This window comes from Mrakia frigida, assembly GCF_051309035.1.
Source record: "Mrakia frigida strain ATCC 22029 unplaced genomic scaffold BDY24scaffold_27, whole genome shotgun sequence".
Lineage (NCBI taxonomy): Eukaryota > Fungi > Basidiomycota > Tremellomycetes > Cystofilobasidiales > Mrakiaceae > Mrakia > Mrakia frigida.
The window spans coordinates 198,858-225,129 of NW_027481254.1; the positions used below are offsets into that span (position 1 = coordinate 198,858).

General features: G+C 53.7%; 7 protein-coding genes and 1 non-coding gene across 8 annotated transcripts; 1 reads left to right on the plus strand and 7 right to left on the minus strand.

The window, feature by feature from the left end:
* Positions 1 to 543: 543 nt before the first annotated feature.
* Positions 544 to 615, minus strand: BDY24DRAFT_t83. The gene has a single exon. It is a non-coding gene; the product is annotated as a tRNA-Cys (tRNA).
* A 2,811-nt stretch (positions 616 to 3,426) lies between these two features.
* BDY24DRAFT_397060 (uncharacterized protein) lies at positions 3,427 to 4,769 on the minus strand. The gene is made up of 7 exons (XM_076641516.1): positions 4,651 to 4,769; positions 4,491 to 4,540; positions 4,322 to 4,396; positions 4,144 to 4,220; positions 3,951 to 4,028; positions 3,861 to 3,869; positions 3,427 to 3,767 (listed from the first exon to the last, which is right to left on the minus strand). The coding sequence occupies exons 1-7, from the start codon at positions 4,727 to 4,729 to the stop codon at positions 3,641 to 3,643; spliced, it is 495 nt and encodes a 164-aa protein (XP_076494372.1). The 5' UTR covers positions 4,730 to 4,769; the 3' UTR covers positions 3,427 to 3,640.
* Positions 4,770 to 6,524: 1,755 nt separating this feature from the next.
* BDY24DRAFT_417277 (uncharacterized protein) lies at positions 6,525 to 9,847 on the minus strand (the record flags this gene model as incomplete). Its single annotated transcript, XM_076643688.1, has 12 exons — positions 6,525 to 6,558; positions 6,648 to 6,865; positions 6,942 to 7,047; positions 7,124 to 7,129; positions 7,238 to 7,323; positions 7,396 to 7,516; positions 7,600 to 7,758; positions 7,898 to 8,097; positions 8,175 to 8,378; positions 8,469 to 8,975; positions 9,090 to 9,338; positions 9,554 to 9,847. 12 exons carry the CDS (start codon positions 9,845 to 9,847, stop codon positions 6,525 to 6,527), a joined length of 2,184 nt encoding a protein of 727 aa, XP_076494373.1.
* Positions 9,848 to 10,012: 165 nt separating this feature from the next.
* BDY24DRAFT_397065 (FAD binding domain-containing protein) lies at positions 10,013 to 14,280 on the minus strand. Its single transcript, XM_076641517.1, has 23 exons — positions 14,172 to 14,280; positions 14,016 to 14,081; positions 13,838 to 13,848; positions 13,751 to 13,772; positions 13,638 to 13,651; positions 13,537 to 13,547; positions 13,448 to 13,467; positions 13,119 to 13,351; positions 12,741 to 12,986; positions 12,603 to 12,677; positions 12,307 to 12,479; positions 12,169 to 12,228; positions 11,933 to 12,026; positions 11,805 to 11,860; positions 11,588 to 11,722; positions 11,448 to 11,523; positions 11,353 to 11,376; positions 11,013 to 11,271; positions 10,834 to 10,927; positions 10,706 to 10,768; positions 10,507 to 10,576; positions 10,370 to 10,404; positions 10,013 to 10,234 (listed from the first exon to the last, which is right to left on the minus strand). The coding sequence occupies exons 1-23, from the start codon at positions 14,207 to 14,209 to the stop codon at positions 10,211 to 10,213; spliced, it is 1,899 nt and encodes a 632-aa protein (XP_076494374.1). The 5' UTR covers positions 14,210 to 14,280; the 3' UTR covers positions 10,013 to 10,210.
* Positions 14,281 to 14,850: 570 nt separating this feature from the next.
* On the minus strand, positions 14,851 to 17,209 carry BDY24DRAFT_443370 (uncharacterized protein; the record flags this gene model as incomplete). The annotated part of the gene is made up of 7 exons (XM_076644760.1): positions 16,878 to 17,209; positions 16,516 to 16,775; positions 16,350 to 16,433; positions 16,165 to 16,261; positions 15,868 to 16,074; positions 15,682 to 15,767; positions 14,851 to 15,586 (listed from the first exon to the last, which is right to left on the minus strand). The coding sequence occupies exons 1-7, from the start codon at positions 17,115 to 17,117 to the stop codon at positions 14,851 to 14,853; spliced, it is 1,710 nt and encodes a 569-aa protein (XP_076494375.1). The 5' UTR covers positions 17,118 to 17,209.
* Positions 17,210 to 17,940: 731 nt separating this feature from the next.
* On the plus strand, positions 17,941 to 19,692 carry BDY24DRAFT_142309 (uncharacterized protein). The gene is made up of 5 exons (XM_076636084.1): positions 17,941 to 18,030; positions 18,113 to 18,261; positions 18,341 to 18,543; positions 18,611 to 18,752; positions 18,856 to 19,692. Exons 2-5 carry the CDS (start codon positions 18,203 to 18,205, stop codon positions 19,466 to 19,468), a joined length of 1,017 nt encoding a protein of 338 aa, XP_076494376.1. The 5' UTR covers positions 17,941 to 18,030; positions 18,113 to 18,202; the 3' UTR covers positions 19,469 to 19,692.
* A 240-nt stretch (positions 19,693 to 19,932) lies between these two features.
* Positions 19,933 to 21,555, minus strand: BDY24DRAFT_443372 (uncharacterized protein; the record flags this gene model as incomplete). The annotated part of the gene is made up of 5 exons (XM_076644761.1): positions 19,933 to 20,368; positions 20,471 to 20,650; positions 20,729 to 20,825; positions 20,911 to 21,200; positions 21,301 to 21,555. Coding segments are annotated over 5 exons (1,257 nt in total), but the record flags the coding sequence as incomplete, so codon positions are not given.
* Positions 21,556 to 22,003: 448 nt separating this feature from the next.
* Positions 22,004 to 24,767, minus strand: BDY24DRAFT_397077 (guanine nucleotide-binding protein subunit alpha). The gene is made up of 9 exons (XM_076641518.1): positions 24,476 to 24,767; positions 24,238 to 24,299; positions 23,887 to 23,957; positions 23,688 to 23,756; positions 23,173 to 23,559; positions 23,003 to 23,090; positions 22,849 to 22,920; positions 22,609 to 22,766; positions 22,004 to 22,463 (listed from the first exon to the last, which is right to left on the minus strand). Exons 1-9 carry the CDS (start codon positions 24,516 to 24,518, stop codon positions 22,352 to 22,354), a joined length of 1,062 nt encoding a protein of 353 aa, XP_076494378.1. The 5' UTR covers positions 24,519 to 24,767; the 3' UTR covers positions 22,004 to 22,351.
* Positions 24,768 to 26,272: the final 1,505 nt, after the last annotated feature.

The following is a 26,272-nucleotide window of genomic DNA, read 5'->3' on the forward strand; positions in this document are numbered from 1 at the left end:
TCGGGGAGGGGGCTTCAGCGAAACCCGCCGAGTTTGCGACCAGTCCTTCTTATCGATTTCCGTCATTATTAGAATTCAAAGAGTTAGAAATCGATAATAAGGACTGGTTCGAGTCTGAGCAAGAGCGGGATGATCTAGAGTCTGTGTGTCCCACTGGTAGAGAGATGGGAAGACCAGAACAAGGAAAGAGTTAACGGTCATGGTTGGCGATCTCGCAGACAATGAAGGAGTGCTCTCAGAAAGGATCCCAGAATAGGCTCTCTCGTTGACTCGACTATGTACAACGGCACTTCATCTCAAGCTCCCCATCGGGGACCTCGACTGTATGCGTCTCTCTTTTCTTTCCTCCCTCCCTCCCATCCTTCGCGATCGACTTCGTTCTTTCACTGGGATAGAGATCAGACTCGTACCTCCCTCCTCGTACCAAAATAGCGCGTGGTAAAATGTAAACTGGAGGGAAGAAAACGAGCGATCAGGCAATCACACCTCCCCTCCATCTCTCTCCCTCGGCCAACTATAGTTCGAACTGGCAAAAAGTATAGAAGAGAACAACCAGGGTCGAACTAGTGACCTAAGGTGTTGCAAACCTTCGCTCTACCACTGAGCTATGTCCTCAACCGGGGGGTTGAACCAGTGACCAAGGCGACTTTTGATTTTTGCCAGGCTGAAATCGAAGCCGCTATGCCATAGGTTCTATTGAGACAACGAGTCAAAGTACGTGTACAATATGTAAGTTTAGAAAGAAGTATTTTTCCGTCGACTCTTCTTCCCCTTCGTCTTCTCTCGCCTCGCTCTTCTGAAGACGTCGATCCTCACCATCCCACGATCATCCTCAACGATCCTCCGAGAAGCTCATTGTTACTAACTCGACGGTCGAGAAGCGAGAACCCCGCGGCGATAGCCCCTTTCCCTTCAACCACCACCATGTCCGCTCAAGAAGAAGCCCTTTTGGAAGACCTCATCGCCATCGACGATAGGCTCCTAGCTCTCTGTGCAGAACTGGAAGCTCTGGAAGACGAGGAGGACGATAGCGACGATGAAGAGGAGCAGAACGGAGTCATTGAGTGCGACCTTCCCTTTGAATGAAGGTCTCTCGAAGCTGACCCCCCTCCTCCCTCTCCTCCTCCCTCTTTCACTCAGCCATCGACAAAGTCACCAACCGAGTCGTTAACGAGTTCTACAAGAAAGCCATCGTAGACGGAGGCTACATCGAGATCGACGGGATTAGAGTCTACTTGTCCCAGTAGGGTCCAGAAGTGAGTTCAGCACGAGGAGAAAAGGAGGAGGCGAGCTTGAACAAACTGACTCCTCCTTCCTTTCTTTCCTCCAGCCTCCATCTCCTCTCACCCCCGCCCAAATCTCCGAACTCTCCTCCAAGATCGATCGAGGAGCTCTTTCGTGTCGATGTGCTCATATTCTGTTGATCCGAGAGGGAGTGGAAGGAGAAGGGGATGGCCTCGAGGCGGCGTAGCTTGCTGTTCTTAAGCCTCTCTTCTTCCTTCTTTCTTCTTCTCCTGCTGAAACGCACTCTTTTCGCATCTCGGAGGAGTTGAACGCTCTCTTGGTGACCGTAGAGGAGGGAGGCATGGAGGACGAAAGTTGAACAGGCGCGACGCGAGAGGAGAGGGGAGGGTTGATGAGGCAGGGGGTTTAGGTATGTATAGGAAGGTGGGTGTTTAGTCTCGAGGTGGAACGGGGAGGAGGTCTTTGAGTGCTTTAAAGATGGAGGGGAGGAAGTGAAACTGGTTAAGAGCGGTTGAGGTATCCTATTGAACCGACGCGTCGTGTGTCCTTTTCCTCTTTTCCGTTTGAGTTTGGTCTCTCAAGATGGTGAGAGTTCAAATGACATGCTAGATACTATAATCTGGCCATCAAATAAGTACGAGGAGGTGGTAAACAGCTAGCGAACAGGGGAACTCGGTGAGCGACGCGTCCAATCGATGCAGATCGGGGAGGAGGAACGGCGAAGAGAAGAAATCTGACGTCTGTACGTCAATCCCTACTCGAAGAAAAGGCGAGGAAGCTCATCTTGATGAAGCGACGATCTAATCCCGAAGAAAGGTGAGACGACCCAAGAGCGACGCGAAGAACGGCGACCTTAACAAAATGAACGAGGGGCCGTTCATCCTTAACGCCGACGATCAAGAAGAAAAGAAAAAACTCACCTCGCTGACCTGACTCCTCCAACTCGCCCGAAAAAGGGCCTCTCCACCTCCCAAGCTGCTGAACTGCCCTCTCCGTTTTCTCCTTCTGCTTCTCCGTTCGCCCCACCAACATGATCGACCCTCTCTGCATCCCTGCCAGCCCCAACCTCATCTGATGGATATTCAGAACGTGGAATTAGGTGAGGGGATGGGTAAGACGGAGGAGAGAAAGGAGAAGACGCGAAGGTGAAGGACCCGTCGGACGTCTCGAGTAGGGTTTTGGAAGTCGAGCGAGGCGAGTCATTCCTACAAAGGTATTCGAGGCGAAGAGGAGGGTACCATCGAACTCGAGGATTTCTAGTTGGTTCCAGGAGGAGAGGAAAGGTGAGGTTGAAGTCCTGGTCGGTGTTGAGAAAGAGGTGAGGCGACGGTGTCGGTTTGGTCGTCCTGAAATGGTGTAGGAGCAGCGAGTTGTGTTGAGGCGAGGGAGGAGGGAGGAGAGTATTCTTTAAAGGATGCGTTGATTCAGGTGGTGGATAGAAATGTGGAGCTTCTTGAGAGGGAGGGGAGAGGGAGCGGTGATTCGTGAGGGAGAGACGGAAAGCGAGGGTTCGGTCGTTGGGTTGGAAAGGAGCGACGAGAAGTTGACGGTGAGGTTTGCTTTGATCTGGTTGGGAGATAAGAGGTGGTTGATTCGAGACGGGGTCTGAGAGAAGGGGGAATGATCAACCCAGCTCAATCAAACGGACGCGTCTGAAAATGATCAGGGCTCTTCAACATCTCCCTCTCTTATCTCTCCCCAAACAGACACTCCCACTGCTTGAATAACCTCACTTCCATCTATCCATACAGTGGTTCCGACGACGCGTCCATCAGCTCGTACAACACTCGAGCGAGGGAAGCGAGAGCTGGAGGATCCGGCGCGTCCATGATTTGGACGAGGACGTCCCAGGAAGCGAGCGAGGCTGCTGGAGAGAGATGATACGAAAATCAGTGGAGCTCATAGACGCGAAAGGGACAGTGGGCGGACCTCTGATCTCGTCGTACTGGAGGCGAGCCAAAGAGGTCAACCAAATGAGCCCTGGCCCTCCCTCCTTCCTCTATGGTATAAACTTTCTTGTTCAAGAACTCACCTGGTAGAGTAGAAGAAGCAAGGAAGCAGATGGTGGTCTAGAAGAAGGAAAGATTCACTGCTTGACTTGAGATTCTTCACTTTTCCGAGCCTCGCTTCGCTCTCCCGGGTTGGTCGCTGTCCCTCTCTGATATGGGAGATCCTATTCGGTTATATAGATCGAATTGATACTTTTTTACTCCCAGGAGTCGACGAGAGAGGATCAAGGGTTCCATCAAGCGACCGCGACGACGCGTCGAGAACCTCTCTCTCAGCTTCGGATCTATCTCCTTCATCCGTTGAAGCCCATCTAGATGGCAAACCAGTGCAGAGAAATACAGAATTAGGTGTGTACATAAGAGGCTCGATACCTCGCCTCGCTCCCTCAGACGAGCAGCTGCCAAAGGGCGACGGATCCAGCAGCGAGAGCTCCCATCCCTTTTGACGAAGACGAACGGAACGAAGCAGACGAGATGACGACCGATGCGTTGTTGTAGGCAATGTGTCTCAGCCTGTCATTGAAGGAGAAGGATAAGAAGCAGGTGAGCTCGAATGCTTTGGGCGAAGATAAGACCCAAAGGGGAAAGAAGAAGATTGAAGCTCACAAAAGCGTACTGCAAATAGGGCGAGCGACGAAACAGGGTCAGTTTGAGTTCGAGACCTCTGAGGCTGAACGTATTATAGAGAGTACTCACTCGCACTTCTCATGAGAAACCAGGACTTTCGAGTTTGCTGCCAGACGAGCCCCCGTTCGATCTGTCAAGACGAACGAGCTGAGAGGAGCGAAAGGACGCGGAAGAGACCCCGACAACCAACCTTCAATCAGCTTCTCTTGTCCCGCTCTCTCCCTTCGTCTTGCGACTATAAACCTTGAGCGGAAGGACTTACATATCCTGACCAGCTGGTACATCCACCACCCAGTTCGAGATGCTCGTTTGTTGTGAGTTGAGGAGAAGCGTTTCCAGCTGTCGAGGGAAAGAAGGCGAACGATCAGCCTTCCGTCGAGCTCCCTCTCTCTCTTTCCCTTCTTCGGCTGGAGGCCACAACAACGACAGATGTAACTCACCAAAAGAGCGTTCTCAGTCGTGTTCAGTCCTGCTAGGACGGTGAGATTGAAAGGTGCTGTTCCTCCCCAGGGACCCTAGCGAAAAAGGGAAACAAACAGCGCTTCATTCAGCCCTCGTCCTTCCCCCTCGCTTCCCGATTTGACTCTTCCTTCACCGATACAAACTCACCAGCGATGTATGCGAACAGTAGGTGTACTCTGAGAGGAACGGATGAGATTCTGTAGTATGGGTCAACGAAACAGAAGAAAGTCAGTATTGAAGAAGGAGAGCCCCCACGGTTTCTCGACCTGAGCTGCGTTCGTTCCCAAACGAGGAGGACGCGACTTACCAGAGACGAAGATCGCACTCGCTGACCATGGTGAGAAAAGAAGAGCCAAAGCCAGCACCAGAAAGCGAGGGGAGAACATCAAGACGGGGGAGGGGAGAAAGAGACGACGGGTTGTTGGTTGATGGCAGGAAGAGAAAGAGACAAACTTAAATCGAGCTCACTCCGGTAAGGGAAAACGGGGCCCGTCGAAGTCCTTCCTTTCTGCTGCCGATCAGACCCCAAAGAGTAACTCGTTGTTCGAGAGTCGAAGATCTGCATGTACTGAAGGTTCAGGAAGATGCAGGGAAAAAATCAGTCGAAAGGAAGGAGAGGGAAAGGAAGGGAGGGAAACAGGAACCGACCTCGACGAACCGACGCGACTTCTTGATCAGAGACGCCTCTTCGAGTCGAAGGTTGATCTGGATATGCGAAGGGAAATAAATAACGAGCTCGTTGCTCATCGATATACGAGTACAAAGAAGAAAGAAAGCTAAAAGGAGCAATCATGAAAGTGTGGGTGGTAAGGAAAGAGAGAAGCAAAAGACCCATGCGAAGAAAGAGGCGAGAAGGCGACGACGAGTGAACGATATCTGGAGCGTGCTTAGGTAGCGAGCTTTCCGATGACCCGGTAAGAAGTAGGTAGGAGAGGGAGTCAGTATACATGTCGAGGTGGTCGTCGTAGCGAGGCGGGAGGGAGACGAAGCCGTCGCAGCTTCGAGCTCGGAAGTGTTCCCTCCTCGAACTTCCGATCCTGAAAGATGTAGATAGATAGATAAAACTCACGCCGTCGGGCGCGTACATAGGAATAACCTTAGGGTCTACAGAGGAAAAGAAAAAAGAAGGAAGCAGGCAAGAAGTCGAGTGTCAGCTCAAGTCGTTACCCGCGTCGCCCTCCCATCCTCCTTCACTCGACGAGATCCCTCACTCACCGTGAAGCATCAAGTGCTCTGGGGTTACCTAACCCTAACCTTCTCTTTCTCAAGAGGTCGACGCCATCGTCTTTGACCCTCGAAAGTCGAAGGTGAGCGAAGGAGACAGAGAGCTCGGCCCTCCTACGCTCATCTAGCCTTATAAAGTTGAGAGGGAAGGGGAGAAGGACTCACCCAGGAAGGGTGTTCATCGTTCGACGTGTGTGTGATGGAAAGAGGTCCGCCTGCGAGAAGCTCGAAATCTCCGCTACTCTCTCTCTCCCTCTCGTCTCTCCAGGCCGTCGCGTCCTTCCCTCTCCTCTTTCTTCGTTTTCCCTCACTCCACATCCCTCATCCGAACTTAGAAGAAATGGAAGATCAGCCTCTTCTCTGCAGTCCAGTCCCTCACCATTCCGGATCGAAGAGCAAGGGAGCTGAACGCGTCGAAGAGGTCGACGGCGCGTCTCCTTCGCTCCTCCTTCCGTCTCAGCTCCTTCTGAGCAGCAGAACATGCCACAGAAAACGTAGAACTGGTCATGAAAAAAGCTATGGAGAATCAAAGGAAACGTGCAAAAAGAAGACCGGGCGTTCCAAATCGTTAAAGAGAGAGACGATGCGACGAGACGAGGAAAAAATGCAAATGATGGGGGTGGTGTGGCAGGGGTTGGTCGCAAAGTAGATAGGAAGGATTGAACGGCGAGCCGGATGCTGAGAAATGAGGGCTAAGAGTGAAGGGAAGGAAAGAGACGAGACGATGCGAGTGCGACGAAAAGGTACGATGAGAGAGAATGAGACTAGACGAGAAGAAGCAAAAGGAAGGGAAGAGCGAGAGAGAGAGAGAGAGAGAGGGGGCAAGAAATGTAGGTGCTGCTGGTTCCGAGTGGTGTCCCAGTGGTCGTGGCTGGAGGGTGGAACGAGGAAGAAAAGGGAGAGGATCAGCTCGGTTCAAATGGGAACGACGGTGTGTCGAATCGAACTAACTGGTCGTTAAGTGGGTTGCTGAGGAGGCGAGGAGGTAGATCTGTAAGAAGAAGGACAAGAAATGGGGTCAGAGGGCCCAAAAACATCGGAGGAACCGAAGAGTACCAGTGAGAAGAGGCGCACCTTTACTCCAAGTCGTCGAGCTCGTTCAGGAATCGCTCGAACTCATCGGGGAAACCCAGCTCCTCGACGGCCTTCTTGCTGCTGACGTACTTCCTCATGAACCTGAGGAGAGTGGTCGGGCTGTGCCAGATACCCTCTCTAGAGAGACAGTGTCGGCTGAGAAGAACTGCGAGGTTGAAGTTCTTGTGCTCCCGTTGTGAGAGCTTGACGAGGTCCTTGGTAGCCTGTAGAGAAAGAAGACCAGAGACCAGAGTCAGCAGAGTGTAGATCCTCGGAAAAAAGAAGGAGAGCTGAACTCACGGCTTTGATCACCGAGAGTAAGGGTTGGGGGAAGTACTTCCTTCCTTCGGCGAAGTGAGCTGGGCAGCAGAGTTTGTTTCCGATCATCTTAACAACGACGGTTCCGCTGCGATGAACCAAAACAGAAAGGCTTCAGTAAAGATGCTGATACTGAAGACGGTTGATGCTGATGTAGGACGAACCCGAGTCTGCGGGGGAGGGATTCGGAAGAAGGGAAGAACGGGGTCAGCTCGAGACGCGTCGAACGTTCAATTCGAGCGCGTCGAATTAGAGGAATAGTGTAGATGTGGACGCACCCAACCGAGAGAACAAAGTTGATGCATCCATCGATCCTACACTGGATAGGAGCGGTCTCTCCTCCGTCGAGGGACTGAAGCGAGATCTGGAAGGAGGAGGCGAGGAAGGTCAGCGTCCGTCTTTCTCCTCTCCGACGTCGGCTTCGCCTGGGACTCACAAATCCATCTCGAGAAGTGTTGGGATCAGCCTCGAGGAGGTCCTCGTTGTTCTCCAGGGCCTTCTTGAAGTCGGCGGGAAGGACTCGGCCTTTGCAGCCGTGACAGGCCGAAGAGTAGATGCTGTTCGAGAGGATGAGGGAAGCAAAAAGCAAGAAGGCGTCAACGAGGGAAGGTTTCGATGAAAGGGAAGATTCAGAACTTACTAGAGACGATCTGAGTGTCCGTTGAAGTCTCCCAGAACGGGGAAGAGACATCTGTTGCAGTAGGCGGCCGAGAGGACGTGGAGGGGAGAGCAGATGTGCGTCGACTTCGATCCTTGGTGAGCTCGAGTGGCGAGGTAGTCTCCGAAAGACCAGTCCATCCTGAGACAAGGAAAGAAGTAGAAGTGAGTTTAGGAATCGGCCGAACCGTAGGCTGAGGGCGAAGGAAGAGAGGAGCGGAGAAGGAAGGGAGGACGAAGTCTCGACCTCGACCTCGACATGACGCGCAGTGGGAACTCACTTGAAGCAGAAGTAGTTCCAGACGGCACACATGGTGCAGTAGTTGGCTCGAACGACGTCTCCTGATCTGTTGTAGACGAGATCCTCCGAGAAGTGGGAGGGGAAGCCGTAGATGGGGGTTCCGACGAGCTTCCTCGTTGGCTCGGTGGAGTCTCGTGAGTAGCTGAAAGGGCAGATGTGCTTGTTTTCTCCGTTCGAGTTCTACGAGAGTGCAAGGAAAGGGAGGAAATCGTCAGAAAGAAGGAGAGAGATAAAGAAGGAGCGAGGAGGCGACTCACGCAGCATCCCGTCGTCAAGATCGCCGCTTTCCCTCCTTCCATCAACGCAACCGCCTCAACGAAGGTGTCCACTCCTCCAGGCTGCAGCAACTCTATCCATTGGTCCCTCCCGTTGACTCGGACGAGAGTTTGGAGACCGACGCACGCCTTGAAGGCTTCGCAGGCGACGGCGTTCTCGAAGGTGTCGACGTTGTCCTCTCCGAGCTTCAAGAAAAGAAAAGGAGGAAGGGAGCAAAGTCAGCGGGTTTGGTATTGTTCAATAAGAGTTATGAAGGCTTCTATCCCGTTACTGACCTTCCTGTACTCCTCCTTGAGCCTCGAAGACGCAAACTGAACCACGTTCCCTCCGAGCCCGGTCGTCTTCGCCCTCTTCGACAACGACTCTCCCACCCTCTCCTCGTCCAGCTTCTTCCCAACAGGCTCAAACATCTCCGCCTGGACCTCCTTCAAGAAGGTTTGGCAGAAACCGATCCCTAGGCCTTTGAGGACGGCATGGACGATCTCGGGCAGGGTCGCTTGGTGAGGGCTGTTGACGACGAAGGCGGCGATGAAGGTGAGGAGTCGTTGCTTCTTCTCCGCTCCGAGGTCGTTTAGGTGGGTGTACGTTGTGATGGAAGGAGAAAACGCTCGAGTTCGGATGTTGTGGGAAGCGGAGGGTTTGGCGAAGTCGGACGTCGCGATGAGGGGAGCATGCGAGAAGGAGGGTAGGCCGACGACGAAGGAGGGAGAGGTCGCTGAGCTTCCGGCGTTGGAGGTATTGGAAGAGGAAGCGACGGAGGAGGGGGTGGTGGAGACAGATGCCTGCCCAGGAAAGGGAGAGGAAGGGAGAAAGAGAAAGGAAGGGAGGAACAAAGGTGAGCTCTCTTCTTACCCTCCTCTGTTCCTCCCAACGGTAAGACGAGCTTTCGTACTTACCTCGTATTCCTCCCATTGCTGCACGATATGACTCCTGAGATTCTGACTGTCAGGCCAACTCAGAAGAACCTCGTACGTCCTATCCTGCTTCCTCTGAGCGGCGAAGTCGTAGTTCGAGTGGACGATCCACTTCCTCGTCTTCATGGCCGCCGAGAAGGTGCTAGGAAAATCCGGTTGAACTCCATTCTTCTCTGAGGCGGCTCGCAACTCTCGAAGGAGCTTGAGAGGTCCGAGAGAGGTCGATGATCTCTAGAGAGGCGGGAACAGGGAAGGAAGTTCGACGTAGAGGTCAGCCCTCGTCCGCTTTCTCGTTCTCGAGAAGAAGACATCTTCTCTTTCTCACGAGGTCGACGCCATCGTCTTCGACTCTCGAAAGTCGAAGGTGAGCGAAGGAGACAGAGAGCTCAACTCTCCTACGCTCGCCTAGCCTTATAAAGTTGAGGGGGAACAGGAGAAGGACTCACCCAGGAAGGGTGTTCCTCGTTCGACGTGTGTCCGATGGAAAGAGGTCCGCCTGCGAGAAGTTTGCCAGGGATCCCCTTGAGAAGCTTGTGAGCCGCAGAGATCTTGGGAGGGGCTTTCGAAGCTTGAAGAGTGGATCCGACGGCGGGGACGACGAGAGCGAATCGAGAGAGAGTAGCCTCCAAAGCTGGGAGGGTGGGAGGGTCGGACTCGAACGCCTCGAGGAGGGCGGCGAACGTAGCCATGTCGGGACAGGCTCTGAGGATGTGGCTTCCCAGCAGGAGTCCTGCTCCCATGTTGAGGTTAAGGGAGTGGTGAGAGGGAGTGAGGAGAGAGGGAAGGAAGAGGGGAGGGCGAAGGCACGGGGTGGTGGTTTGGAGTCGAGTTGCGTCGAGCTCGTCGCTTGGTTGCCCTCCTTCTCCTTTCCTTCTTTCCGTTTTGAAATTACTCCATTCCTCCGAAGCCCTAAGGTTGAGCTAGAGTATGCTTACTAGCGTTCGTCGTCATATGAGTTGAAAGTTGATTACAAAAGAAGCAAGAGGTCGTAAAGAAAGAAGGGCGTAAACTAGAGGGCGACGAGGAGAAAGAAGGAGAAAGAACGAAGGGTATCGACGAGGCCGAAAAGTAGAGTCGACGAGACGAGCCCATGAAGCAGGGTCTCAGGTGGCGAGCTTTCCGATGACCTAGGAAGCGAGAGAGGAGGAGAGAAGAGCGAGCGATCAGTGTTCGTCTCGACGCGTCTCGTTGGAAGAGAAACTCGTAGATGCGTCTCGTTGGAAGGGAAAGGTGTAGAAGGGAAAGGTATAGATAGAACTCACGGCGTCTGCTGCGTACCTAGGAATCACCTTAGGGTCTACAGAAGGAGGTAAAAGGAAGGAAGCAGCAAGAAGGCGAGAGTCAGCTCAGGTTGACGACGCGTCGCCTCCCCTTCCCTCGAAGTGCAAGAGAGACTCACCATGAAGCATCAAGAACTCTTCAGTCGCGTCGCGGCCTGAGTACAACATGATTGCTTTCTCTCCTCCAGGCTGGAGAGTAGAAACAGATAGTGGAAAGCCGAAAGGACGGGACGGGGAGGTCAGCCGTCAAGTTCTCGTCGAAGGTAGCCCTCGAAGTCACCTCTCGTTCTCGAATCGAGCCGATCTCGTGAGACTCACGTGATCAGGAAGGAACTTGGTAACATCGAGGACCTCTCCAGAGACAATAACCCAGCAGTCGTCCTGAAAGAGGGAGAGAAGGATTCAGCTCGAGTCGAGTCGACGCGCCTCCGAAATCGAAGACTCACCTTCGTGTTGTGCTTGGCAACCTCCTCAGCAGTGTAGACTCCCATCTTCTTCTCGGGAGCTCCCTTAGTCTCCTCCCTCTTCTCGGGCTCGACGCTGAACGATCAAAAAGAACGACGAAGAGTCAGCCTCACGTCGTTCGTCCTTTCTTCTTCTTCGCATCGAGATTGAAAAGACTCACGCAGCAACAGTTCGATCTCCATCCTCCTTCTTGATAGGCTCAGGAGCCTTCTCAGCCGCCTTCTCGGATCCTCCCATCTTGAGAGAACCTCCGTTGGCTTTGGGAGTTCCGTCGGACCAGTTGAACTCGACGGTAGCGTTGGATCCAGGAGCGATGGTGATCTTGGCCTGAAGGAGATGTCCAGCGACGGCTCCGAGTCGATCGTTGGCTCGGTTGGAGGCGAGGGACTGAACGAGGTAGGAGGCAGCGGAATCGGCGGCTGGGAGGAAGAAGAGCGAACGAAGACGAGACGGTCAGACGAAGGCTTTTGAGAGGAGCGACGATGGAAAAGTAGACTCACCGACTCGACCGAAGACGACACATCCTGAAAGACAGAAGGAAGAGGAAGAAGGTCAGTTTCGGGTTGGGAGGAGTGGAAGAGCGAGAGGGACGAACCGAGAAGAGCAGATCCTCCGAGTCGGTTGGCTCCGTGAACACCACCAGCTACCTCTCCGGAAGCGAAGAGTCCAGGCTGAGAAAGAAGACGAAGTTAGCGAGAGTATCGAGAACGAATGAGAGTAGGAAGGCGAGCTCACGATGAACTTGTGGTGGGTGTCGATGACTCGAGAGTACTCGTCGATCTCCACACCTCCCATCGAGAAGTGAGAGACGGGAGTCATGTTGGCGACGTGGAAGACATCATCGAGCTTGAGCTTGCCTCCGGGGAAGAACTGGATTGAAAAAAGACGAGAGGAGCGAGGGAAAGGTCAGTCGACGGAAAGGACGAGATGACGAGAAAGGGACGCGACCGACCTTCTTTCCGTAGGGATCCTTGGCCTTTCCATCGACGATGGCGTTGTACTTGTCGACTGTGAAGAGAAGAGACAGGAAGGGTCAGAACAGCTCGGGAGAAAGAAGTGAGGAAGGAAGGAGGAACGCACAAGTCTCCTGAAGAACCTCGGGCTTGATTCCCATCTCCTTAGCAAAGTCTTGTCCAGTCTCGAATCGCTTCATGAGACCTCGACCGACGTAGTGCTGGAAGTGGAAAAGGGAGACGAGTCAGCTCAAGTTCGAGGAGCGAAAGCGTCGACGGAGACAGAGGAACGAAAAGACTAGTCTCTGAGGAGATAGCAAAACGAGAAAACGAGTTGACTCCGACGGAAGAAAAAACGCTTACCTTGCAGTGCCACTCGATCTCCTTGGCAGCCTCTCCGTTGAGGACGAGTCGGATAGGGTACTGAAGACGACGAACGAAAGAGTCAGCTCCGACGCGTCGCGAAATTGTACAGCAGCAGCTGCTCATTGATCGACTCACCTTCCCGTTCTTGCCCATCTCACCGGTAACGTAATCTCGTCGTCCAAGCTCGTCGCAGAACCTCTGACCCTCGTTGTCGAGAAGAAGACCTCCAACTCCTCGAAGAGCCTCAGCGGCCAAGAACTTGACTTTGGCGTCGGGCTCGTTGGGATCGACGAGACCAGTGGGGTGGACTGAGGAAGAGGAAGAAGAGTGGAACGATGAGGTCAGTGGGTTGAAACGAGGAAGGAAGCAGAAAAGGAGGAGGTTGAGGTCGGCCGCGTCGTCGAGTTCTCATTCGAAGGGACACCACTCACTCTGAACCTTTTCGAGATCGATCCCTTGGGCTCCGATGGCGAGAGACATCTTCAAGCCATCACCAGTGCAGTGATCTGGGAAAGAAGGGAGAGGGTCGGGTCAGCGAAGGCTTCGAGGACGTGCGACGGCGAACTGACCTCCGTTGGTCGTAGGGAGAGCCCAGACATCGGGTCTGTACTTCTTCAGGATCGAATCCTCAGAATAGTCTGCTGCGTAGCCACCTGTCGCCAAGATAACAGGACCTCGTTCCTGCTCGAGCTTCCCGTCCTTCTCGTACTCGACTCCGACAACGGTTCCCTCCTCGAACAAGAGTCGGGTGACTCGTGCCTTCTTCTTGATGGTGACTCGTTCGGGCATGGAAACGGCGAGATCCTCGAGTTTCTCTGTTGTAAAGGGGGAGGAGGGAGAGAGCACATCAGCTTGAGCTCTAGAAGAACGGAAGGAAAGGAGCTCGATAAGGAGGGACGGGAGGGTCGAGTTCGACGCGAACAAAAGAAAGGAAGTTTTGGACTGACCCATCTGAGCGTACGTTATCGTCATCCCCGGAAACTGTGCAGATCCTCGGTGAGTCCTAGGCTGAGAGTGTCCACCGAGACGAGAGACTTTGGAAAGATCGAGGTCGAAACGCTCGATGAGCCAGTGGACGGCGTCTGCACTTCGTCCGGTGAGGATCTTGATGAGCTCGTCTCGAGCGAGATCCTTGGCCGACGCCTTGGTGTCGTCGAAGAAGATTTTGGCGGAATCAGGGCTGACAAGGAGAAGAGGACGGGAGGAAGGAAGGGTCGGTCAGCTCGAGCGTCAACCCTTCTTGTCGAAAGAGACGAAGACTGATGGATTGACTCACATTCCGAGCTCGTTCTGGGCCTGTAGAGTCGAAGAAAGATGTCAGTAGGGTGCTGTGAGGCTTCGTTCGTAAGAAAAAGAGGGACGAACAGAGGTTCCGGCTATTCGAGAAGAAGAGGGAAGGGATCAGCGAAGCCACAACAACACCCTCTCTCTGAAAGCTGAAGGGACATCGAGAGTGTAGAACTCACCTCCGTTGATACCACTGATGAACAGAGAGCACGAGAGGAGGGAAAGGTCAGAACCGAACGAAGCTGAACGCGGGGAAGAAGGAAGACCAGGGAAGAGTGAAAGCCGAGCTCACCTCGTCGCCTTTGTCGAGTTTCCTAGAGAGAGCAGAAACGAAACGAGTCAGCTTCACAGTGCTCTTCTCTATCATCTTCTCACTCACCTCCCATGAATCTATAGACCATCCAAGAAGCAGAAGGAAAGTCAGCTCGACGTCCTTTCTTCCCCGCCCTCCCTTTCCTCTTCCTCCACCCTCCTCCCCGCCTGCCCTCCTTCCCTTCTTTCCTCTGGATCCATCTCCTCAAGCTCCTCAAACAAGGTTGAACAAAAGCAGAACGTACCCTTGCTTATCGAGCAGGATAACTGAGCATCCTCGCTCGAGAAGAGTATGAGCTGCACTCAGACCGCTGTTGAGAGAAAAGGGAACCAACGAGAGAGCACCGAGATCAGCCGTTCCATCGTTCTTCTTGTCCTTTTCGCAGAACCAAAAGACGCACGCGAGACCTCCTCCTACGACGATGACCTTGTTGGACATTTGGTTGTTCTGAGAGATGGGGGTGGATGGGTTGAGAGGGGTTGAGTTGATGGGGGGGGGGGTTGGTGGTGTGGTGGTTTGAAGGGAGTTTGATTCGCTGGGAAGGGAAGGGAGGGAAGAGAGTCGAGAGCAGCTGAAAGGGCAACAAAGTAGCCGGAACGCTCGTGCTTCCTTCCGGCCTGACCTTCCTTTGTATCTTTCATGGAGTTTGGAGTGAGAAGAGGGCAGAACAAGTAAACAAGGAGGAACGAGCTCGAGAAAAAAATAGTGGAGACGGAAGAGGGACGAAGTTGGGAGCTCGTTCTTTCCGTCGGGAAAAAGTTGTTGAGCTGAAGGGAGGGCTGCTGGAACTGAGAACAAAAAAAGCTCAGGAAGGAACAGTTCAACTCGAACATTTTCCCTCCAAGTTTTTGAGCTGCTTTGAGGGCTTTGAAGTGGAAAGGAGGCAAGAGAGAACGAACGAGAGAAGGACGCGTCGTCCATCACTCTCGGCTCTCGAAACCGCTTCAGAACTGGCTGTACAACTACAACTTCATCGAACATATCCAGTAGGCACTAAGCACTGTTTTACAAAGCTGTGTGATCCAACGCCGAAGCCATCTACCAAACACGCTCTAAAAACCATCTACATCTCCCATCACTCAACCCGTCCCCCCATCCCGAACCCTCACCACCCTCCTCCTCTCCTCCAGCCCTCTCGCCTTCAACCTCTTCGTCTCCCACATCATTCTCTCGATCTCTTCCATCTTCCCAGCCTTGTAGTGCCCAGCCTTCCCATCTCTCCAATGCAAACACATCGTGCACACCTCCCTCCCAAACCTCACGACCTCCTCCACGTCGTCCCACCCTCGTTCAGCAAGTTCCGTCCTCTTGAAGCACGACGGGTCGAGGGATCCGACTCCGCAGAAGAAGCAGGCCATGGAGGCGGGAGAGGAAGCAGCGAAGGAGGGAGGAACGCCGAGTTGGAGGAACGAGGCGGGTTCGGGGAAGGAGGGAGGGAAGAAGGAAGAGGTTGAGTAAGGTGGTTTGGAGGGAGGAGGAAGGGAAGTTGAGTGGTGAGGGTGAGGATTGAGGTTGGGGTTGAGATTGGGTTGGAGAGGGGAAGGAAGGGAAGGTTGGGAGTTGGAACGAGACGCGCCGAGGGAGGGACAATCGTTGGAGCTGGGTCCTGAGTCGAACCTCGGTCGCTTGGATGAATCGAGAAGAGAGGATTCGGCGATCTTCCTTTTCGGGGGTGGAACTCCTGAGATAGGGTGGACGGTACTGGGGAGGGAGGAGATGTCGAAAGGGAGAGTTCCCAACGGGAGCGACGATCGTGCTGGCTCCTCCTCGTCGGTAGTAGTTGATTCCTGGGGGATCACGATCATCTTAGGAGGGCTACCCAAAGCATCAAACGGAGAAAAGGAGTTTCCGCGTCAGAGACAGATGAAAAAAAAAAAGCGACGACGCGAAAAGGAAGGACTTCGACTCACCGTCCTTCGAGCTCCGTGGTTGTCTCGCTCGGTTGGAGGTACCTCCTATAAGCAGCTTTGAGTGACAGCAAGGTGCGTTCAGGATGCTACCAGATCCGATAGAGGGAGCCAAACGTAGCGGTCGCGTCAGCAAGAGAAGGGCTGAGAGAGAGAAAAACAAAGGGAAACCCGTTGCAACACACTCACACAACGTTGATAGGATCTGAAGGCCTCGATCAGCGATGTATTGGACTGTATGAGACCTCGCAGCTCCTCCAACTCTGCTTCCTCCCATTTCGAAGGACGACGAGGCTTGAGCAGGTGAGATTGGGGGTTCGCCGCAACGTCGGCTTTGAACACCGCCTCGTTGCAACAGTAGTATCTTGAGACAGCTCTTGAATTCCTATTCGGGTACTGTTTGAACGTATGAACAAAAGAACAGACCAGTCAGTGTCGTATCTGAGAGCGAGCCAGCAGCGAGGAGGACGCGACGGATCGACAAACCAGCTTCACCATCGTCGCCCAGGCTTCTTGCAAGGACCGACATTTCCTAATGATCCTCCGGAGATCGAGAATCTCCTGGTCGTTGAAATGATAAGTGCTGAGCAGGGGGACGCCGTTCGAATTGGGGAAAGGGTCAGGAAGAAGACAGCGACGAGCGGGGAAGGGGAAAGAAACGGTCGACGCACGTCAACTTTGGGTCATGATCAACCCGCTCCTCTTCCTCCTGAACCAGCTCATCATCGTCTTCAGAGTCTAAACTGAGATCCAAGCTGTCGAGAACACCGGCGAGAGGAAGTGGGACGGTCAGCATCGTCTGATCCCGACGCGCAAAGACTCGGATCACCAACTCGCCTCGTCTCTCTCTGCTCCTCCTCCTCGTCCAACATCGTCGATGGATACAGATAGCCCTCTTCAGACTGCCACTCCTTCAACCGGCTGCTCTCCTCGATCCATTGAAGAGTGAGGAGGCTTTGAGGCCGGAGAGACGTCGAGGGAGTCAAGGCCTGAGCTCGAACGAGGTCCATCCCAAAGGTCGAACGAGGGTCGAGGACGACATGAGTGGCGATAGAGATAATGGTGGTGACGAAGGGACATTCCAGTGGAGTCAAGTTCTGTAGAAATCGGGGGGAAGAGATGTAAGTTTGTGAACGAGGGACGAACGAGGAGGAAACCTCGAAGGGTTGGGCTGAAAATCGAAGAAGGGGTAGACGAACGAGGAGGTTCAAGAGCCTGTCCGCCTCCCTGGAGCTTGGGTCAAAGAAGAGGATGAACTCTAGAGGCCACCGGGGCTTGCCTCGAAAAGGAGAATCGGCGAGGGAGTCTCTGGCGAGCCTTGAAGAGAGGAGGAGCGAGGGAGGAGGAGGAGGTTGAGCTCGGCTCGAGGGAGGAGAAATTGGACGAGGGATAGAGTCCAGCTCGTGAGGCTCTGTTTTGGGTACGGTGAAGGTCTGCATGGTCGCTGAGATCCCGAGAGTTGATGGAGAGTCCAAGTCGAGGAAAAAATTGTTCCCTTGAAGGGAGAGAGGGTGGTGGGTTGAGCTCAACTCTTTCGACGAAGCCTCATTTCGTTTCTCCCTCCCAACTCTTCTTTCTCTTCCAGTCCACTTTCTTCTTTTTGACCAAAAACCTTCCAGTCAGCTTCCTTCGTTGAAAGGTCGTTATCCAGTCTCGAAAACGCTTTTCATGTCTGCCTCGCTTCCGTCAGCAGGAGCTCAACTCAACGCTCCTCCTTCCGGTCCCTCTCCCTCCCTCCTCCCTCCTCCATCTCTTCCACCTACTCCTCCTGCTTCTACCTCAAAACCCACTACTCAAGGATGGCCAGAGAACCATCAAGGACCTCTCCTCGTCTTCTTCGACCCGTTCTCATCCAAAGTCAGCTCCCTCAAGCTCGATATCGAGGTCAGTTCAATCGAGTCGAGCTCAACATCCCTCCCCTCCATCTCACCTCTCTCTCTCCCTTCGTCTCTTCTTCCAGAACAAGCTCGCCGCCTCGGGAAAGTCTCTCTCAACTACCTCCTCGCCCATGCAAGCTTCCCACATCGTCCTCGACGCCGAGTGCTCCCTCAGCTCGTGCTTTCGTCAAGCTGGTCGTCCTGATCAGCACGTCGTTTCTCTCAAGTGGATCGAGGACTCCCTCCTCCATGGTTTCTCCGTCCCAGAAGGAGCTTACCGATTGGATTCAGCTAGGTCTGGAGGTGGTGTTGGAGGGGTAGCGTCTGGAGGTGGAGGGAACTTGAGAGCAGCGGTAGAGGGAACGAACGAGCGAGGGGAAGAAGAGCAAGGGGAAGAAGAGCGAGACGAGGGGAGTGATTCTGGGAGCGACTATCCGGACTCGGATGGAGATTTCGAGGATGGGATGCTCTCGAGGTCAGTCCCGTCTCTCCCTCTTTCGATGGTAGATACCACTGCAGAGCTAACCTCGGTTCTTGCTTCCTCGTCCCACAAGCAGGTCGAGCCACGCCGAAACCCGACCACCTCCACCTCGAATTCCCATGAACCAGAGGATCTGTCACAACTGTCACACGAGGAAGTCGTCTGAATGGAGATTTCTGAAGGAGAAGGACAATGCTTTGACTTGCGGATCCTGTCGGGTAATCTGTTCGTCTGCTGCTCGACGGACGCGTCGGTGTTTCGAAGATCTCGGAGCTGATCGTGTTGTTGTTTCGCTCTTCGACAGACTACAGGGCAAACAAGAGGATGCCTGGATCAGGAGATGCCGCTCTACTGAAGAGGAAGAGAGAGGCTGTCGAAGAGGAGGACGACGACGACGACGACGAACACGAAGGGGAAGGGAACGCTCCGCTCGGATTCTTCGTTCGACTCTCAGGACGAGGACAAGAAGGTCGGGTTCGAGGAGAAGAGAAAGGAGGTTGCCGTTAGGTATGTCACTCAAGCTTCGATCTCACCTCCTCAACCTCGTCGGCTCACCTTCGTTTTCGTTGAACAGGGACTCGCTCTCCTCGGCTCGCGTCAAACGAATCAGAAGCACACCATGGTCGACTGAGGAGAAGCAGGAGCTCGCCCGACTCCTGTTCGACAAGCCTGCAGATTTTCCGTTGGCGAGGGTTTACGAGACCTTCATCGGACGAGTGAGTGGCCTTCTTTGTTTTGGCCCTTGGGGATGAGGATCAGTTCGTCTTCCCCGCTCTGACGCGTCCTCTCTCTCTTTCTGACCTTTCTACCGCGGAACAGCACCCCGAAAGGACGTTCCAAGGAACTAGACAACAGCATCATCAGTATCGATCGTGGTACGACTCCGCTGTACGTCGTCTCGGGAGGAAAGCGAAGAAGGAGCGTCGCGTCCAAGGTGGAACGGTTTCGGAATCGAACTCGAACTCCGACGTCGACAGGCTTCAGCCCTCTACCTGCCCTTCGTCTTCGTCAATCCAAACCCATCATCGACAAACACTCACATCTTCCTCTCAGCTTCCCACCTTTCAAGTACCTCTTCGAAACCCCTCGGTCTTCCAACCTCCTCAACCCACTCCCGTCGCGTCGTCCAGCTCGCATCACAAACATCAGCATCAGCATCCTCATCCTTCCACCTCCTTCCAATCTGGTCCTTCCTCTCAACCCTCTCGACCTTCAGCTCCCCTCGAACCGGACTCGTTCCGAATGGTCGGCGTCGCTCGCTCCTCCCTCCCTCCCAACACCCCCTTCTGCTTCTTCTGCGGAACGACCCAAACCTCCGGGTGGTACACCGTTCGAGGTCTCGTCGGCTGGAGGGAAGTCGAAGGGGAGAAGGTCGTTTCGAGAGCTCGTTCGAGAGCCGGGAGCTGCAACAGCTGCTACTCGTTCCATTTGAAGTGGAAGAAGGTCGAAGGAGTTCCGAGCGAGGTTTGGGAGCGTGGAGAGATCGGGAGGTTGCTTTGGGCGACGGAGCAGTTGTTGATCAGGGGAATGAGGATGAGGAAGAAGGTTGTTGAGGGGATGAGGTGAGGGAGTTGAGGGACGACGCGTCGAGGGGTGTTGAGCTTTGCTTTGTGTTTTCGTTCTATATTTCCTTCTCTGTAACGACGATTCGACAACTTATGAATATCATGATCCCAATTCGTCCGTATTCTAAGAGCACAACTTCTCCACATCAAAATCAAAGCACCTCCCCCGCTATCTCTCCCACTCTCCGTCCCTCGACCTTCCTTCTCCTCCTCTCCTTCCCCCTCTTCTTCAACTTCTTTGTACACCAGATAAACCTCTCCGTCACATCTACCTTCTCGAACACCTCCCCTTTATTCACAACTCTTCGATTGATCCACCCGACGCATCCGCTACAGATCGTCCTGGCGAACCTCCAAAGTACGAGCGGATCCTCCCAACTCGGCTCTGCCAGCTCCAATCGAGTGAAAAGTTGAGGAGTCTCGTGGAAGGACCCGCAAGCCCAACAGGTGGAAGAGGAGGGTGAGGCGAAGGAGGAGGCGACGCCGAAGCGGAGGAAGGAGGGAGGTTCGAGGGGAAGGGAGGAGGAGGAAGGCACGGGTGGCTTGAGGTTGCTGAAATGGGAGGAGTGAGGGAGTCGGTGTGGCTGCAGGTGGTGAGCGAGTTCGAGAGGGAAGGAAGCGGTTGGGGAGATGGGACGTGGTTGAGGAAGACGGGTCGAGGTGGATTCGGACGCGACGAGGAGGGGATGCTGGCTCGAGTCCTCCGTGGTCTCGATCCTTGAGGTGCTGGACGGAACAAGAAGATCGGCGATGCTTCCTGTAGAGGGCTGCATGCCGAGGTAAAAAGGAAAGGAAGAAGAGGGAGGGAGAGAAAGCGTCAAAACGCTTGCACAGCAAAGGACGGCTTCTGGCTCGAGTACTCGACTGACCTTGTCCAGAAACTCCTTGTAGATGTTATCGAGAGTTCGGAAACATCTCAAGCCTACTTGGGCGAGATCTTCGTCCTCTGGAACGGCCCCGATGAACCAGTCGGAGGCCAAGTCGTCTCGGACCGCGCTTTGGTTGTTGTTGCTGGAGGATCCCACCGAGCTACTGGATCCCCGAGGATGCTGCCAGGTGCAAGTGAAAGTGGTCAATCGTTAGCGACCTTGAATAGTTACTTAATCGGAGACGGACGTTCGACGAACCCGCTTCGACATCTTCTCCCCTGCTTCTTGGACGGTCTGGCTCTCTCGAAGGAAGCGACGCATGTCGTTGGTCTCCTCCTCTGTGTAGGATACGATCCTGATGGATTTGAAGGAGAAAACGAAAGGGCAGAAAGTCAGAAACAAGAACGGAGGAAAGGAAAACAAACGCGTCGTGAACTGACCGCTTCCGGCCCTTCAAGTTCAGCCCCTCGCTTCCAACAGCGGACTCCTTCGAAATAGGATGTCTGAAGGGGTAGAGGTAGTCAATCGCTTTCTGTTGCTGTTTCAAACGAAGACTGTCCTCGATCCAGTCCAGCGAGACGAGGGCAGGGAAGAAGGAGGACGCTAGAGCCGACGAAGAAGCTCGAGCTCGAACGAGGCCCTCTCCGTAGGTCGACTGAGGATCCACAACGACGTGAGTTGCATCCGAGATGTCGTCAACTAAGAAGTTGGACGTGTCGGCTGCTTGGGTCTGAATGAGGAGAAGGGAAAGGGTGGGCGAGGTCAGTCTCGACGAAGGCTTGGAAACGAAGAGAGAAGAGGAAAAGGGATTGCGAGCTGCCTGAACTCACAGCAACCAGAGCGTCGCGGAGGATTCTAGCCTTCTCTGATGTATGGTCGAAGAGCAGTCGAAGATGAGCTAGTTCGAATGGGCCCGTTGACGAGGAGGAGGAGGAGGAGGAGGAGGGAAGGGACGGCGTTGTTGAAACCGTCGAGGGAAGGAGGGATGGAGGTCGAGGAGGCGAAGGAGAGGGAGCAATAGCCCTACCTCGAGCTTGATGGTTTGATTGAGTTGTCGAGGGATTAGAAGCTGAGTGTAGGTCCATATTGATCTCGGAGGTCAATGTGGTTAGCGGAAAGGAAGGCATGGCAAGGAGGAGGAGGAGCGGGGAGGGAGGAGGAGGTCTGCCGGTCGACTTCTTCAAACACTCTCGATCAGTAATGAGCCCGAGGAAAGTCTCGTTGAGTCTGAAGTGATGTAGGTTGAGCAAGGGGGCACGGTAATATCGATCGGTGGGCCGTGGGGAGATCGAAGGTACATAGCAGGAGGGAAGGAGGTGGTTGAGCTCGAGCTTCACTTTAGGTCTTCCGAGTGGGAAAGCGTCCTCCTGGTCTTCGAAGCGACCTCGATACTATCTCTGAAGCAAAGTTAACATCTTCTCGCGAGTCCCTGTCCAACCGACGTCGTAAGAAAAAGGAGGAAGAGGAGCAGGGAAGGGACGATGGTTGGTTTGAAGTCACGAAGTCGAGCTCAACTCTTCCCTCCCTCGTGTCCATTTCTGAAGGAATGTATTGCCATCTCGTCCGAACCGATCCAAAAAAGAAAGTGAGCGATGATTCGAGAATACGAGAGAGGGAGGGAGAACGTCAAAAAAAGGGAAGAACATATTAGTAAGATAGAGAGGAGCGAGAAAGCAGGAAAGCGAAAGGGAGGTCGTCAAGAGAGAGAGAGAGAGCTGGGAACGAGGAAAACTAGAAAATGGTGCGGATATACGAGTGCAGGGATGAGTCAAGCGAAGTACGGGATACGGGGTTGAAGCAAGAGAGAAGAGGTGAACGAAAAGCGCGCGAAAGAACCCAAAAAGAAATAAAGGAAGAAGAGAGGCGAAACGGAGACGTGTCCTAGAGAAGACCGCAATCTCGAAGGTTGACCTGGATGATGATGTCGTTGATGGCGGAGAGAACGAACTTGATCTGGTTGGTGTCGACTGCCGAGGTGTAGTGGCAGTAGACGCTGAGGGAGGGGAAAGGGAGGGAGGAGAGAGAAGACGCGTCGGTATTCGAGTCAGCTCAAGTTTCGACTTCGACGACCCAATTCCTCCACGAGGCAGAGACCCTCTGATGGATCGAAGAAGTAAGAGAAAAACAGAAGGACCCACGATTTCTCAGGGCTCTGGTTCAACGAAACGAACTGATCCAGGATAAACGCACATGCCGAGTCGTAGCTGTTGTCTCCGGTGTAAGAGTCGAACCAATCCGAGAGAGGACTGAGAGGAAGCTTCTCGGCGAAGAGATCGATCTTGTTGAGGAAGAGGATCTGTGAAGATGCGGATGAACGAGGAGAGTCAGGGAAAAGTCGACCGAGAAGACAGTGTTCGGAAGAAAGAAGTTGGGCTCACGATCGACGTTCGAACGAACCACCTGGAGTTGCAGATCGAGTCGAAGAGAGTGAGAGCCTCTTGCATTCGGTTCTAGAAGCGAGATGGAGAGAAGAGACGAGTCAGCTCGGAGGCGAGAAGAGGAGAAGAGCCAGACCATAGAAAGAGGACGTACGACAGACTCGTCCTCGTACAATCGCATGTCGTACTCGGAGATGGCAACCAGGAAGACGATAGCGGTAACGTTCTCGAAGCAGTGGATCCTAAAGAAGGAGGAAAGGAGGGAAGGAAAGGTCAGTGATGTTCGAGACGAGGTCGAAACGAAGACGCGACCCTGAAACTCACCACTTCTTCCTCTCGGACCTCTGCCCTCCCACATCGAACAGCTTGTAGACGAGCTCTCCGATCCTGAACGTCGTCTCGGTGATACCAGTAGACTTGACTCTCGACCTGAGGATGTCCTGGTCCGAAGGAAGGTAGTCCTCCCTCCCGATGGTGCTGATGTTGTTGAAGTAGTAGTTACTCGAGTCGTTCAACTGGATCTCTCTCTTCCTGGTGAAGACCTCCTGAACTCCACGATCCTTCCAGAGGTACTGGATGGCTTGGGTGAGACGAGGAGGGAGGGTGTCGGCTTCGATCTGGTTGGGAGCGGCCATAATGATCTCCAAGTGGGATTGGTTGGAAGGGTTGCCGAGAGAGATACCCATGGTTGCGAGACCTTCGAGGAGAACTCTGTAGGAGAGAGAAAAGAAGGCATGCAAAGAGGAGGAGAGCGAGGAGGGAAGAGAGGAGGAAACAGAGGGTTGGGTGAGCAACGTTGTTCGACGCCGAGATTCGAACGAGGATAAGATAGGACGGACCGCATGGAAGTAACGGTGTTCGAGAAGATGATCTCCTTGTACGACTCTCGCTCCTCATCGTTGTAGGATCTGGGGATGAAAGGGAAGGAGAGCAACGCGAAGAAAAGCGAAAGACTCATCAGCCCCTGGATCCGCCTCGTGCGAACAACCCGCTCTCTCCTCTCTCTTCCTCCCTCGATGAAATGGTAGAGAGACTCACCCTTGATGAATGAGCTTCATCTGCTTGAGAACCGTCGACTTTCCAGACTCTCCAGCTCCGAGGAGAAGCATCTGCGCGATCCGACGCAGGAACGGGAGCAGGAGGAGAAGGAAGCGAAGCCAAACCAAACAAGGGGTTGGTGTCGAAGCGAAGAGGTCGGTCGGAGAGAAGAGGAGAGGAGAGGAAAGATGAGAAGGGAGGAGAACGAAGTCAGTGGAAAGTTTCGTTCATCTCTAGAGAGGCAAGGTAGGTGGAGGAGAAGCGGCAGGGGTGAATTGGGCGAAGGAGTTTCGAAGAGGGAAGGTCGAGTGGGGAGAGCAAGAGGGAGGGAGGAAGAGAGGGAGGTCCCACCTTTATCTCGTTTCTCAAGTTCTGCCTGTCCCTCTTGAGCTGAGACTCGATCTCCTCGTTCCCTAGAATAGAGTGAAAGCAAGGAGAGCATTAACGAGATCAGCCTACAGTGCTCGGAAGATCCTTCTTCATTGAAAAAAGTCGGTAGGAAAAGAGAGAGCAAAAGGGAAGGGAGGTTCGTGCAGCCCTGGTTTGGACCTCCCCTCCCTCAGAGCATACAAGAAGAGTTGATACTCACTCTGCTTAGCTGCTGAATCCTCTACTGAAGCACCGCAACCCATGGTTGTCTGAAGTTTTGGAAGTTTGGAAGGGTGGGAGTGGGAGGAGGAAGAGGTGGTGATGGGCAGAGAGAGAGAGAGACGAAGAGCTTGAGGGGGTTTGGAGGGGGAAACGAGGGTGAGGGAAGCTTTTGCGAAGTTGAAGAGAGGAAGGCGGGAGCTGTAGATAGAAGAGAAGTATAAAAGTGTGGGAAGAAGAAGGTGGGCGTTGGAGGCAAGCCGTTTGAGCTTCCTTCGAAGCTGAAGGGAGCGCTCGATCACTGCTTCCCTTTCTTCTCCCCCCCCAGGTGTTTCAGCTCTTTTCTGTACCTTTGAAGCTTCCTTCATCAAGCTTCTGTCTTATCTCTACTACCCTCTCCCTCTTCTTGTCGGCACAGGAAGTAAAATATCACTGACAACGGCGAAAAAAAAATGAACAGGAGAAACGAGATTCAGCCCAAGAGAGGGGGAGCAGGGAGGCAAAGGTGCCGACGGAACCAGGGGTAGAAGCACTCAGATGTATCCTGCCTTCTGCTGCCTTACATTCGTTCGAGACCTCTCTAGCATAAGGTATAAGCGGGGATGAAACTCTGCTTAGTTGTTCTGCAGAACGAAACAGAAGACTTCGCTGGTCCTGATCTTCACGCGTCGCTCCCTCTTCTCTCCTCCTTTTTCAGCTCTCCACGTTTCTTCCCGACCTTTCACGTATCTCATATCGGCAGAAGACGCAGTTCTCCTTCAGCCCAAGGGGCCTGTTCAGAACGGAGCGGAAACAAAGAGCAGGGCGGGAAGTTTCTCGCGAGGTCCGACGCGTTTGGCTCCTCGGAAATTCTGTGAGACGAGGTGCGAGCTGAAGAGGTTGTACCTGGCTTGATTCTGTATACCCAGGGATGACGCGGCTCGTAGCGGATGCGCAGCGAGGCAGAAGAAAAGAGGAAGGTCGAAGGGAGCATGCGTCGACGGAGGGATCTGAGGGTTTGGTTTTTGGAGGAGGGAGGTGAAGGCAAGGCAGAGGAACGAAGCTGCTGCTCAATTTTGGAGAAATCAGACAGGTCTAGGCTGGCGTGTGATAATAGGATCAAGGAGCCACGCGACGTCTAAGTAACAGAAAGGTCGAGGTTCGAGCGAAAGCTGTTCGGGACGCGTCGCATCAACTCGACATTCCGCTCTCCTCCCTCTTTTTCCACCTTTTCTCAGCCCTAGATATCTCCCTCAGGTCCCTAATTTAGGCCTTAGGAAGAAAAGCAGCAGCTGAAATGACCTGCTACTCCCACAAAAAGGAACCAAACGGAATTCAGCGTCGACGCGTCTTCCTCCTCCGTGTTTCCTTCTCCGAGATAAACTGAATGATCTGCTCAATCCCTTCCTTGGACGATATATCTCCGTGAACTCTGTCAGACGGAACCAGAAAACAGGTCAGCTTCGACGATTCGACGAAACTTGCGTCGAGCTCAACATCCTTCGCCCGTCTCCTACAGGTAGTCTCACCCGCTTGAGCAGCCGAACTCACGCGATGAAGCTGCCAATCTCTCCCTCCAGCGCTCTCTTCACCTCCTGAAGCTTCTCGATCCTTCTAGCAATCCCATAGACCTTGCAGCCGTTGGAAACGAGGGAAAGGGACATGTCCCTCCCCAGTCCAGCAGACGCTCCCGAGATGACGATGACCTTGCCTTTGACGTCGAAGAGGGAAGAGGTAGAGAACTGCGGGTATGAGGTTGGCATGGTGGTCGTTGTGTCGAAAAAATCGAGAGGAAGGAGGGCAGAGATGGTCGTGGTTC